The 13,962-nt window shown below is 44.4% G+C and overlaps 2 protein-coding genes across 4 annotated transcripts in view; one reads left to right on the top strand and one right to left on the bottom strand.

The window, feature by feature from the left end:
• COL9A3 (collagen type IX alpha 3 chain) overlaps nt 1-4,000 on the top strand; it is a 204,525-nt gene extending 200,525 nt beyond the window's left edge. Inside the window, exon 32 of one of the 2 annotated variants that reach the window (XM_069243177.1) lies at nt 2,922-4,000. In XM_069243177.1, coding sequence (XP_069099278.1) covers nt 2,922-3,106 — 185 coding nt within the window. In that variant the 3' untranslated portion in view covers nt 3,107-4,000. The remainder of the gene's footprint in view (nt 1-2,921) is intronic. The other variant, XM_069243178.1, reaches the window with a different exon arrangement.
• TCFL5 (transcription factor like 5) overlaps nt 3,890-13,962 on the bottom strand; it is a 480,737-nt gene continuing 470,664 nt past the window's right edge. The window contains exon 6 of one of the 2 annotated variants that reach the window (XM_069243180.1): nt 3,890-4,870. In XM_069243180.1, coding sequence (XP_069099281.1) covers nt 4,748-4,870 — 123 coding nt within the window. In that variant the 3' untranslated portion in view covers nt 3,890-4,747. The remainder of the gene's footprint in view (nt 4,871-13,962) is intronic. The other variant, XM_069243179.1, reaches the window with a different exon arrangement.

The raw sequence follows: 13,962 nt of genomic DNA, 5'->3' as shown, positions 1-13,962 counted from the left end.
TCCTACAGCGATCTGTGACGGGAGTGTCTTCATCTTGTTGATGAGCGGCCAGATGGGTGATGGCCATGCCGGAAATGGTGACGCGATCTCATGTTTTGTCTGGGAGCTGGATCGGTGCTAGGCACATATGCCACTGGAGGAAGTGGAGGCACAGGTGCCAGAAGGACTGCAGAAGTTGGTAGAACCGGAGGTAGACCTTGAGGTGGAGGCTGAGAAGGAGGTGTTGCAGCTTGTGGGGGAAGTGGTGGCCGGAGGAGGAGAAGGAGATAAGAAGAGAAGCACCGGTGAAGGAGAAACATCTCTGGATTGCTGCAATTCCGAAGAATAAATCCTTCTTCGTTTTGAAGATTTTTTCAACATCGATCTCTCTCGCCGAAGTTTAGCCATTGATGCTGATTGGCTCCTCGACGGCGAGCTGTCACATTGCCATTTCCTTCGCCACAGTGGCGAGTCCATCGATCTCCATGCACTCCTCAATGGCATACGCTGATGAGCAGACCTTCTCGACGTCGTGTGGGGTCTTGACGTCCGGCCAGTCTCGGACGGTGAACATGTCCGTGCCGTACCTCCTCTCGACTTCAATCTCCTTGACGTCGAACGGGACTGAAAGCATTTTCTTCCAGAAAAACACCTCTCAGACCTTCCACGTCCACTGGAGGCTGATGGTAAATCTCTGGTGGAAGACTGACCTTCCCCTCGCTCAGAGGTCCCACTAGTTTATTTTGCTGATGTCGTCTCTGCTCTCCCTTGAAGGCGAATCTTCTCCTTGTCACACAGGGTGCTCCTTGAAAATGTCTTACAGATGTTCTAGGAAGATGTGAAGAAGACAGGCAGTTGATACAGACCCCATGGGAGCCTGTTTTGGCCTTTTTTCTGCCTCAGTGTGGGCATTTGTCAAAAAGAGAAGGCATTTTTTCCAAGGAAAAATGCCTTAATTCCTCTCAGAAAAAGACAAAAACTTTAGCTCAATGCTCCAGGGTCCTGTCAGCAGGAGCCGAAAAAAAGAACTGAGGTAACTGCCTCTCACTAGGCATGATGGGATACTGGAGGTCCAGGTATTCTTAAAGACAGTCTACTTTTTCTTCCTTTATAATGGCAGCCTATGGGCAACAGTGCCCTACACTCCTTCACCCTCATCTTAGGTTACAAAAGGGTTTGTGGAAGATTTGTTCTGTTATTTTACTAAATATTCATGCATTTGACTGCATGTCTCTTTGGTCTATTTTCCTTTTGTATCAACAAGATGATGAACTTTGGCCACTGTAGCCTAATCCTTTAGGCTGCATAATGACATTCTTAAGTGACTATGCAGGCCTTCCTGAAGAAAGGGGAACATCAACACTTGAGAAGACATATTGGAAAAAGTGCTCCAGGGTCCCCGCAGGTGGGCGGAACTATTCAATGCTTATGACTATACATGGAAATCCCCTATGAGAGAAAGAGTGAAACAGTTGGGTTGTATTGACACATTTCCTCTAACAAAAAAGTTTTATATATGGAAACGTGTTCGGAATTCTGCACACAGGTGTTCATAAATATCGAAGGCAAGCCTATGGTGGGAAAGCAAGCGAGAGAAATAGATTAATTGGGAAACAAACAGACGGGCAGGACATAGAGGCAGGATCAGGGACAGACTGCCCTTAGAGGGAGAGAAAAAAAACTGAGAAAGAGGGCCAAATATTGAAACAGACAGTAATACAGGAATTACACACTATTAAGTACACTTTAAAACACTGTCATTAAGATGATTTATATATTTATGGTGTTTTACAAGGCCTGTCTGCATTGCATTTTGACCACTTCAGAGCAGTTTCAGACCATGGACCCTGGAGGATAATGGACAAAAACGAGAAGGTGGTAAAATTAAAACTTCGAGATTACAGAAAAAAGGAACAAAGTAAGATTTCAAGGCCCAGATAGTAGTACAAAGAAAATGGATTATGATTCAATGAAGGGGAAGTGTTGTGCTAAAAACCACTGAGAGCAAATATGAAGCTAGGAGAGTGTATAGGAGGAAGAGCAGTGTGCACAACAGACAATACTGGAGATGGTGGCAGGTCCCTCCAGCTCCCTCTACCCAATACATTTTGATGTAGATCTCCTAACTCAAGAAAATGAGGCAGGGTTTAATAGATAGGTTCCAGTAAACTGAATCCTCCCCTTCATCTCATTAAGGTCCAAGGTGTATGGGATGATAAAAAGGGTTTTGAAGATAAAAAAAAAAACTCTGGAGTGTTAAGGACAGGAGCTGAACCTCTTCTATACTGTGGCTGGTTGGTCTACGTCGCTAGAGCTCTCGGTCAGACCCTTGTCTGGTCTTTATCTAACACATTAGACAAGCATGGTGTAGAACTTTTCCAGTTTCACTGTAAAAACACACACATTCCCTCTCTGCTAGTCTCTATCTCTCTTGATCTCACTCTCTTGCCCTCCCTTTGGTTTTTACAGATTTATGATTTCGTGGAACCGCTGTTAGGAAGCTTATTTATTAATAACCCAAATGCACAACTGAAAATAAAAGAATTCACTTTTAATTAGTTGGCAACTATTAAAGTTATCATTTGTATTTTACAGATTCAAACATCTTACCCAGCATTGTAAAACGGAAATAATACATGGCTTTCTGCTCAAAAGAAATCACAAACTATCGTTAAATTACTTTTAGCCAAATAGGGATGGTGGAGTTTTTTTTCTCATAGATAGACACTTTGATGAAGAACATTTACTATGAATCTTTGGCTTTAACCACCAGACATCGCTTAACTATGAACAACTATGCAATCATAAGGCTGCTTAAACATTATGGCTCTCACCAATAATTTAGGGGTTATCATTATGTGTTGCTTGGTATATATAATATAAGAGTACATTATAAGAGTTTCTAGTTCAAAGAATCACCATATAATATTCTTTCTTTTAAGGACTGCAAGGCGTTCCTGGAACTAGCAGGGATGGTCGTGATGGAGCTCATGGCGAGCCTGGGTTCCCAGGTGATCCTGGTACACCCGGTGCTGTCGGTGCTCAAGGGACTCCAGGAATTTGTGACACATCAGCATGCCAGGGGGCTGTTGCAGCAGTAAAATCTGGGAGTCCTAAAAAATCCTAATGCGGAACTAACAGAGAAAAAGAGAGTGACTGAATATTGAACTAAACGTCGAACTTAATGAAATCGAATCCTTCTTGAGATACACGGACACATTTTCCTTCAATTGTACTTTAAAATGTGCAATGGGACCTTTAAGAGTTATTCAGTTCGATGAAACAGGAAAACATCAGATGAATGCAATTTGCCACAACATAAGATGCTTAAAAGAAGTTTAAGTTCTCTAAAACAAAACATAACAATTGAATTCATTTTTGCGCCCACTGATGAAGAAACCCAGGAAGGCGCCTCCATTTGCTCTCCATTGATTTTATATTGGTGCCCATTACTCATGGTTTCAGACAATTTGCAGACTGAACATTAAGTGTTTCCCATATCTTGCAAATGTTAAACATCTTGCAAACAAACTTCTCAAGACATGCAATATGTATATATAAATAAAATTCGATGGGGACATTTTGAATATGATCATGTTACAAAAAACTATGTTTTTACAACATTGTGCAGAAATGTGAATTAGACTGTTACAAACACTTTCTGAAAGCCACATACGTTATTTCAATATCCAAGAAGTAAAGGCGAGATCCTGTTTGGCATCAGTCTAAAGATCGTCATGTAATTTATAAGAAGCAGGGTTTTCTAAGGGCTTTTTTTAAAAACAAAAAACCTTTGGTGACATCTCAATATCAGGCATGCACATCAAGACATTCTATGGTAATCTACCATGCCCTAGGAAATTCTTTACTTTTGTATTGTGGAAAATAAATTGATCAAAACTTGTGAATATCCGTGATTTAAAAATAGTATTTATTTTTGGGTGACATTATATGTACAATAAACTTATTAGCATCATCTGTTGTAAGAAATGAATAAAGCCACTTTCAATACTCAAAAAACCTTTATGTCCCAGACATCGAAGTTTGTTAACAAGTAACAGCATAACTTTCATATATGAAAATATGCAGCGTGCATCAAAAATGATTGTTACTTATGCTGTGCCTGCACTAATTCAGCATGCACAATTGGCAGGGAAATAGTTTATTTGAAATAGCAAGGCATTTTAAAATTGATGAGAACAACATTGCATGTTTCAGATTTTAGATTTCCACACATCTCCTGCATTTGAGCCTTAAATTATAGTGACTATCGAATCTACATCCAAAAACAAATGCTGTGATGCTGTTGTGCACAATTAGAAACTCAGATCTTAAGAACATATATGCATATGTAATAAAAATTATATAGATTTTTGGATGCTTAAATATTTATCTATGTGTTGTGTAGTTTATAAATATTAACAAATTATATAATATTAGAAACCTGATGGAAATGCAATAGCAAATGGGACACTTGCTGATCTAATTGGGTGCACTGGCTCCTCAAGATCCAGAGGATATAAATAAATATTTAGGTAGCAGTTTCAATTATTTCTGAGTTCAGTAGAAAGACTGATTTTTCTGATTATTCACTGGTCTTTTTCTTGTACAAAATGTGCAAGTGACAGCGATATCATCAAGTGACTTAATTACTATCATTTATATTAATTTTGTGTGCATGCAAAGTCCAACGTCCTCTGGTAACAAAAGCAAAATATTCTAATGTGATGTACAGTTGTTTCCAAGAAGACTTAAACGTGATCTCAAATTACTTAATCTCTGTTGCTGAGCTGCTCTGCATATTTTCTTGCACTGGACAGGTAGCTGTTGATTCTGATCGAGAAAGTTTTAATCGTCTGCCTGTTTTCCCACAAAACACACTTTCGAATTCCTAAAACAATCAAAATACCAATAGTTACCTTATTTTTCAGTTTACTGTAAAGACTGCATCTTGCTGAAGTAGCAGCCCTACTTTATAATTTATTTATCTAGGAACGTCAAAGCACAAACCTAACAAGATAAGCAAATGTCTTTTATTTGCAGTTGAGCACCAACTGTTTTATTCATTACAACTTCATCTGAATATATAATCCTCACTGGAATAATCTATGTTAAAAACTGTTAAACTACAATGACCAGACACTAGGATATTCTTGGGCAATTGAGGAAGTAATCAAGCACAGAGCTAGAGGGGGTTAGGGGACAGTAACTTCCCCATTTCTTCTCAAGCTTTCCAGATGTGTGTAACCCTTCGTGTGCCATGTGGGCTATAAACTAGAGTGATAAAGAGCATCTGAACAAGTTAACAGAACGGCAACTAATCTTTAATCTCAGTTTACCTTCAGGATAATATTTAAAATCGAAGACAGTGAATAGTCCAGCACACATACGGGATCCCAGTTCTTTCAAAATGTATAACACCTTTCTTTAGAAAAGCCAATTTATCTAAATGAAAATATATCTCAATTTTGAGTCTGCAGGTTAATCTGTTCTAAAAAATGAAGCCAATTTTGATTTAAAGATCTCTAGATTGAGACACGTGACCAGCAGGAAATATCTTTCACAGACGTTTTTGAATAAAAAAAAAAATGGAAGCAAGAGAGGTGTATACATCAACTAGTATACCATCATGCTTTTTCAGTGGCAGTTAAGTAAAATAGAGACATTGTCGAATATGCAAAAACGTCCTCATTCTTTCCAAAAGTGAGGAGCAAGGCTTCCTTAGGACTTTAATAAAGATCCCTCTGGAGAAGAAGAAAGTTTAATCACCTGAAATTATAGTTCTCCAGTATTCGTACCTTTCACAGATTGACATGACTGTTTAGCCTCTGTTATCAGGCTGGGAACCCTTAGTACAACAACATTAAACAGCAGTCTTTCTACTGCATCAACTAACATTAAACAATTATATATATATATATATATATATATATATATATATATATAACTACACACACACACGTTCGATGGCATGTTAGATGCAGATAGACATGCAGATAGACATGCTGTGCAAATCTTGCCATCTAGTGTTGGGCTCGGAGTTGTTTTTCTTTGAAGAAGTCTTTTTTTTTTTCGTGTCACGGGATCGAGTGACTCCTCCTCTCGGTGACAGTGCGCATTGGCATTGACTCCTTTGTTTTCTTTCGGATGTCGGGTTCAGGCATGTTCCCTCTTGCTCCAGGACTTTCGTTTTGGAAATTCTTTAATCTCTCAAATTCTTCTCATACCGTCGGTATTGTTTCGAACGCGGTTTCTTTCTGCACTCGATCCGATAGTATCCTCGGGATCAAGGGAACACCCTTTCAGGCGATCGCGCACTCTTTGGGCATGGTTGGCCCTTCTGCGTCACAGACTAATGGACCGGACTCCATTCCGATTCTGCTCTCTGTGCCACACCAAATTTACATATACCGACCAGCACTAGGTCTGTAATCTCTGTCTTTCTCCGGAACATCGAGAAGAAACCTGTGAGGCGTGTCAGTCTTTTCGATCGAACAAAACGTTACGTGATCGAAGGGCAAGAACACTATAGATGGCATCCAAACTCGCAGAGTCCACCACTGACACCCGAAGGCACAAACAGCAGTTTTGATCCCATACTCCGATTCTGAGCAGGGTTCAGATGACGACAGCCAGCCAACAGCAGCGGCGCAGTACGTGAGTACACCTGCCCCAGCACCAGCTTTTAAGAAATCAGGCAAGGTCTTGGGTGCATTACTGCTGTCAAGCCATGATTCCACTTGAAAGAAATTAATCGTCAACTGACCCGTGGGTTGAGCGCCGAAAAAGGCCTAAACACTCCAACAGGTTACCACGCCTGTTTCGGGGTCGAGACGAAAAATACAAGCCTTCACCTCCGAACCGAGTCGATGCCCAACATCATTGGATCCGAAAAGAGTACGCTCTGCTTCAAAGCCGAAACCTCAGCTAACAGCTTTGGACCCGAGACATCTCGGTCCAACTTCGGAGCTGAAAAAAGCATTGTACACAGAGGAGACAGGGCTTTCAGCTCGAATAAGGCATGTGCCCAAAACATTTACAGAATATTCCTCCAAGGGCACAAAACATACCTCTGAAAATCAAATGGAGGAATCGGACATTCAATCCATTTTGAAGGTTATGGACATCAAGCAAAGGAGAATCCAAATCTAAAAAGAGACTGGAAAAATTAATACTTCTCCACCTCCATAGACTAAAAGGAAGCTAGCATTTCAGGACACTCTTGATACTGCCCCACCACCGGCAAAAAATTACAAGCAGAAGGAAAAGCCGAAACTTCTTTAGCTTTTTCCACCACATTCACCGCATTTTTCTTTTTCATCACAACCACCACCACCTTGACCATCACACTCTCATTCTTCCTCACAAGAAGAAGAAAGGGGTGATTCCAGTTACACTGTAGACCCATGGGAAATGTATGATTGGGATCCTATCCCATCTAACGATCCCTATCCCTATCCTACCAGACCATCTCCACCAGAGGATAGTACAGTATATAACCAAGTTATATCCAGGGCAGTTGCATACTATGGAGTACAAATGCATGCAGAACCTTTAGAGGAGGATTTCCTTTTCAATACCCTATCCACAACTCACAAGCAATACCAGTGTTTACCAATGCTTCCTGGCATGCATATTCAAAGAAATAACCAAAGAACCAGTTAAAGCTAGGGTTCTAACACTGAGGATTGACAAAAAATATATGCCTGCACCAACAGACCCAATTTACATCACCAGATTCTATTGTGGTTAGTGCAGCCAGGAAGAGTGCCAATAGTCAGTCTTCTGGGGAACACCCCACCCCCGACAAAGAAAAACGTAAATTTGATGCGGCTGGGAAAAGGGTGGCAACACAAGCAGCCAACCAATGGCGTAGTGCCAATTCCCAGGCCTTGTTAGCAAGATATGACAGGGCACATTGGGATGAGTTGCAAGAATTCTTGCAATACATACCCAAAGAACACCAAAAGCGGGCGCAGCAAATTGTGGAAGAAGGTCAGGCCATCACAAATAACCAAATTAGGTCTGCTCTAGATGCAGCTGACACTGCAGCTAGAGGAATCAATACCAGCATCACAGGCGGTCCTCAATATGCAGTTTAACAGCAACTTTTTGGACCAGAGGTGGACACAACCATAGAAAAACTCAAAAAAGACTCAGACACAGCAAAAGCCATGGGAGCCCTGTAAAGAAATGGCTCCCTGTTGCAGTTACCCCCCACTTTTTGCCTGATACTGATGCTGACTTGACTGAGAAGAGTGCTGGGACCCTGCTAACCAGGCCCCAGCACCAGTGTTCCTTCACCTAAAAAGTACCATTGTATCCACAATTGGCACACCCTGGCATTCAGATAAGTCCCTTGTAACTGGTACTTCTAGTACCAAGGGCCCTGATGCCAAGGAAGGTCTCTAAGGGCTGCAGCATGTCTTATGCCACCCTAGAGACCCCTCACTCAGCACAGACACACTGCTTACAAGCCTGTGTGTGCTAGTGAGAACAAAATGAGTAAGTCAACATGGCACTCCCCTCAGGGTGCCATGCCAGCCTCTCACTGCCTATGCAGTATAGGTAAGACACCCCTCTAGCAGGCCTTACAGCCCTAAGGCAGGGTGCACTATACCATAGGTGAGGGTACCAGTGCATGAGCATGGTACCCCTACAGTGTCTAAACAAAACCTTAGACATTGTAAGTGCAGGGTAGCCATAAGAGTATATGGTCTGGGAGTCTGTCAAACACGAACTCCACAGCACCATAATGGCTACACTGAAAACTGGGAAGTTTGGTATCAAACTTCTCAGCACAATAAATGCACACTGATGCCAGTGTACATTTTATTGTAAAATACACCACAGAGGGCACCTTAGAGGTGCCCCCTGAAACTTAACCGACTGTCTGTGTAGGCTGACTAGTTCCAGCAGCCTGCCACACCAGAGACATGTTGCTGGCCCCATGGGGAGAGTGCCTTTGTCACTCTGAGGCCAGTAACAAAGCCTGCACTGGGTGGAGATGCTAACACCTCCCCCAGGCAGGAGCTGTAACACCTGGCGGTGAGCCTCAAAGGCTCACCCCTTTGTCACAGCCCAGCAGGGCACTCCAGCTTAGTGGAGTTGCCCGCCCCCTCCGGCCACGGCCCCCACTTTTGGCGGCAAGGCTGGAGGGAACAAAGAAAGCAACAAGGAGGAGTCACTGGCCAGTCAGGACAGCCCCTAAGGTGTCCTGAGCTGAGGTGACTCTGACTTTTAGAAATCCTCCATCTTGCAGATGGAGGATTCCCCCAATAGGGTTAGGATTGTGACCCCCTCCCCTTGGGAGGAGGCACAAAGAGGGTGTACCCACCCTCAGGGCTAGTAGCCATTGGCTACTAACCCCCCAGACCTAAACACGCCCTTAAATTTAGTATTTAAGGGCTACCCTGAACCCTAGAAAATTAGATTCCTGCAACTACAAGAAGAAGGACTGCCCAGCTGAAAACCCCTGCAGCGGAAGACCAGAAGACGACAACTGCCTTGGCTCCAGAAACTCACCGGCCTGTCTCCTGCCTTCCAAAGATCCTGCTCCAGCGACGCCTTCCAAAGGGACCAGCGACCTCGACATCCTCTGAGGACTGCCCCTGCTTCGAAAAGACAAGAAACTCCCGAGGACAGCGGACCTGCTCCAAGAAAAGCTGCAACTTTGTTTCCAGCAGCTTTAAAGAACCCTGCAAGCTCCCCGCAAGAAGCGTGAGACTTGCCACACTGCACCCGGCGACCCCGACTCGGCTGGTGGCGATCCAACACCTCAGGAGGGACCCCAGGACTACTCTGATACTGTGAGTACCAAAACCTGTCCCCCCTGAGCCCCCACAGCGCCGCCTGCAGAGGGAATCCCGAGGCTTCCCCTGACCGCGACTCTTTGAACCTAAAGTCCCGACGCCTGGGAGAGACCCTGCACCCGCAGCCCCCAGGACCTGAAGGACCGGACTTTCACTGGAGGAGTGACCCCCAGGAGTCCCTCTCCCTCGCCCAAGTGGAGGTTTCCCCGAGGAATCCCCCCCTTGCCTGCCTGCAGCGCTGAAGAGATCCCGAGATCTCTCATAGACTAACATTGAAAACCCGACGCTTGTTTCTACACTGCACCCGGCCGCCCCCGCGCGGCTGAGGGTGAAATCTCTGTGTGGACTTGTGTCCCCCCCGGTGCCCTACAAAACCCCCCTGGTCTGCCCTCCGAAGACGCGGGTACTTACCTGCAAGCAGACCGGAACCGGGGCACCCCCTTCTCTCCATTCTAGCCTATGTGTTTTGGGCACCACTTTGAACTCTGCACCTGACCGGCCCTGAGCTGCTGGTGTGGTGACTTTGGGGTTGCTCTGGACCCCCAACGGTGGGCTACCTTGGACCAAGAACTGAACCCTGTAAGTGTCCTACTTACCTGGTAAAACTAACAAAAACTTATCTCCCCCAGGAACTGTGAAAATTGCACTAAGTGTCCACTTTTAAAACAGCTATTTGTCAATAACTTGAAAAGTATACATGCAATTTTGATGATTGGAAGTTCCTAAAGTACTTACCTGCAATACCTTTCGAATGAGATATCACATGTAGAATTTGAACCTGTGGTTCTTAAAATAAACTAAGAAAAGATATTTTTCTATATAAAAACCTATTGGCTGGATTTGTCTCTGAGTGTGTGTACCTCATTTATTGTCTATGTGTATGTACAACAAATGCTTAACACTACTCCTTGGATAAGCCTACTGCTCGACCACACTACCACAAAATAGAGCATTAGTATTATCTATTTTTACCACTATTTTACCTCTAAGGGGAACCCTTGGACTCTGTGCATGCTATTCCTTACTTTGAAATAGCACATACAGAGCCAACTTCCTACATTGGTGGATCAGCGGTGGGGTACAAGACTTTGCATTTGCTGGACTACTCAGCCAATACCTGATCACACGACAAATTCCAAAATTGTCATTAGAAATTGATTTTTGCAATTTGAAAAGTTTTCTAAATTCTAAAAGTCCTGCTAGGGCCTTGTGTTAGTCCCTGTTAGCATTCCTTTTTAGAGTTTAAAAGTTTGTTAAAAGTTTGAATTAGATTCTAGAACCAGTTGTAGATTCTTAAAAAGTATTCCAACTTTTAGAAGCAAAATGTCTAGCACAGATGTGACTGTGGTGGAACTCGACACCACACCTTACCTCCATCTTAAGATGAGGGAGCTAAGGTCACTCTGTAAAATAAAGAAAATAACAATGGGCCCCAAACCTACCAAAATACAGCTCCAGGAGCTTTTGGCAGAGTTTGAAAAGGCCAACCCCTCTGAGGGTGGCAACTCAGAGGAAGAGGATAGTGACTTGGAGGAAAATTCCCCCCTACCAGTCCTATCTAGGGAGAACAGGGTCCCTCAAACCCTGACTCCAAAAATAATAGTCAGAGATGCTGGTTCCCTCACAGGAGAGACCAACACCTCTGAAATCACTGAGGATAACTCCAGTGAAGATGACCCCCTGTTAGCCAGGATGGTCAAAAGATTGGCTTTGGAAAAGCAGCTCCTAGCCATAGAAAGGGAAAGAAAAGAGATGGGCCTAGGTCCCATCGATGGTGGCAGCAACTTAAATAGGGTCAGAGATTCTCCTGACATCCTAAAAATCCCCAAAGGGATTGTAACAAAATATGAAGATGGTGATGACATCACCAAATGGTTCACAGCTTTTGAGAGGGCTTGTGTAACCAGAAAAGTAAACAGATCTCACTGGGGTGCTCTCCTTTGGGAAATGTTCACTGGAAAGTGTAGGGATAGACTCCTCACACTCTCTGGAAAAGATGCAGAATCTTATGACCTCATGAAGGGTACCCTGATTGAGGGCTTTGGATTCTCCACTGAGGAGTATAGAATTAGATTCAGGGGGGCTCAAAAATCCTCGAGTCAGACCTGGGTTGATTTTGTAGACTACTCAGTAAAAACACTAGATGGTTGGTTAACTGGAAATGAAGTGTGTGACTATGTTGGGCTTTATAATTTGTTTATGAAAGAACACATTTTAAGTAACTGCTTCAATGAAAAGTTGCATCAGTATCTGGTAGACCTAGGTCCAATTTCTCCCCAAGAATTGGGAAAGAAGGCAGACCACTGGGTCAAGACTAGGGTAACCAAAACTTCCACTGGGGGTGACCAAAAGAAAGGGGTTACAAAAACTCCCCAGGAGAAAGTGGGTGACACTAGAAACAAAGAAAAAGAGTCCTCTGTAGGCCCCCAAAAACCAGAACAGGTGGGTGGGCCCCAAGACACAACCCAAAACAAAGGTGGGTACCAGGGTAAGAACTGGGATGCCACTAAGGCATGGTGCCACAACTGTAAACAGTCTGGGCACCACACCAAGGACACTTCTTGTCCCAAAAACAAACCCCAGAACAAAATTCCAGGGGTAACCAGTATAGCCATGGGAGATGACTCCTCAGATGAGGAGGTCTTCATAGCCTTCAACTGGAAACAGGGCCCAACAGGTGAGTTGGAGATTCCAGAGGGAAGTAGACACTTCCACCACCTACTGGTGAATGGAATCCCAACCACTGCCCTGAGAGACACTTGTGCCAGTCACACTATTGTGCATGACAGGCTGGTGCTCTCAAACCAGTACATCCCAGGTGAGACTGCCAGGGTAAGAGTTAGCCTAGACAGGGTCACTAAGAGGCCTGTGGCTTTAGTACCCATAGAAGTGGGTGGCACTCTTAGCTGGAGAAGGGTAGTAGTCAGTACAGACCTCCCCCTTGATTGTCTCCTTGGAAATGACTACCCAGAGGTTAGTCAGAGCCCAAGAGAGGAACTGGTCCAGTGCCAGTCCTCTCCCAAGGATTCTGGAAGTCCTGCCTCTGCAGTAAATGCAAGCAGGCCCCAGAAGAAGAAAAAAAGAAAACAGAGTAGGAAGGGTGGACAACCTTTAGCCAAGGTTACAGCAAGCCAAGGAGATTCTGCTCCAGTAGGGGAGAACTCCAAAAATGGCCCCGATAAAGTCCAACCTGACCCACAAGAAGTCCTGGCTAGTCAGGCAACTGTTAAACCTGAGTGGGTGGCTCCTCAGCTAACAGAAGAAAGAGTGGAAGAAGGGTGTTTACTACAAGAGGTGGTAACCCCCCACTCTAATACAGCAGACAGGCAACCTGAACCCAAAGAGGCCTGTAACTTAGCCCCTTCCCTTTTAGGTGAAGAGCTAAAGGTGTGGTTCTGGGCACTGACAGCTGTCAGTGGCCTCTGCTGGGTGTTAGCCTTTATGGCTGCACTATCCTTAGCATGGTGGTCTGACCCCATGCCAAATAGCAAGTTAGGCCCCCTGACCCTATTGGTCATGGTGGGGTTACTCCAGCTCTGGGTAACCTCTCTGGGTAAGCTAGGGGTAACCCTGGCCAAGATAAGGTTAGCAGAGGTGGATACCTCTAAGACCAAAATAGAAAGAATGGGTGGAGACATTGAAGAGGCAGACAAGAGGCAATTCAGACTAGGTCCTATCACTGTGGAAGTAGGTCAGTTCCCCAAAGGGAATGACCTGAACAGAAGGATGTAAGGCAGAGTAGGCCCTGCAACTAACCAGCCTATTTCTCCTACTCTTCCTCGCCTGACAGACTAGGAAGACTCTCCCAGCTTGGGCTGAGTCTCCTGGCCTGTGGGCTGGGGGGGGCTTGTGTAAAGAAATGGCTCCCTGTTGCAGTTACCCCCCACTTTTTGCCTGATACTGATGCTGACTTGACTGAGAAGAGTGCTGGGACCCTGCTAACCAGGCCCCAGCACCAGTGTTCCTTCACCTAAAAAGTACCATTGTATCCACAATTGGCACACCCTGGCATTCAGATAAGTCCCTTGTAACTGGTACTTCTAGTACCAAGGGCCCTGATGCCAAGGAAGGTCTCTAAGGGCTGCAGCATGTCTTATGCCACCCTAGAGACCCCTCACTCAGCACAGACACACTGCTTACAAGCCTGTGTGTGCTAGTGAGAACAAAATGA

This window comes from Pleurodeles waltl, chromosome 7 (assembly GCF_031143425.1).
Source record: "Pleurodeles waltl isolate 20211129_DDA chromosome 7, aPleWal1.hap1.20221129, whole genome shotgun sequence".
NCBI classification, from domain to species: Eukaryota; Metazoa; Chordata; class Amphibia; order Caudata; family Salamandridae; genus Pleurodeles; species Pleurodeles waltl.
Note: the sequence above shows the minus strand (reverse complement) of the source record. Positions and strands in the feature narration are given on the sequence as shown.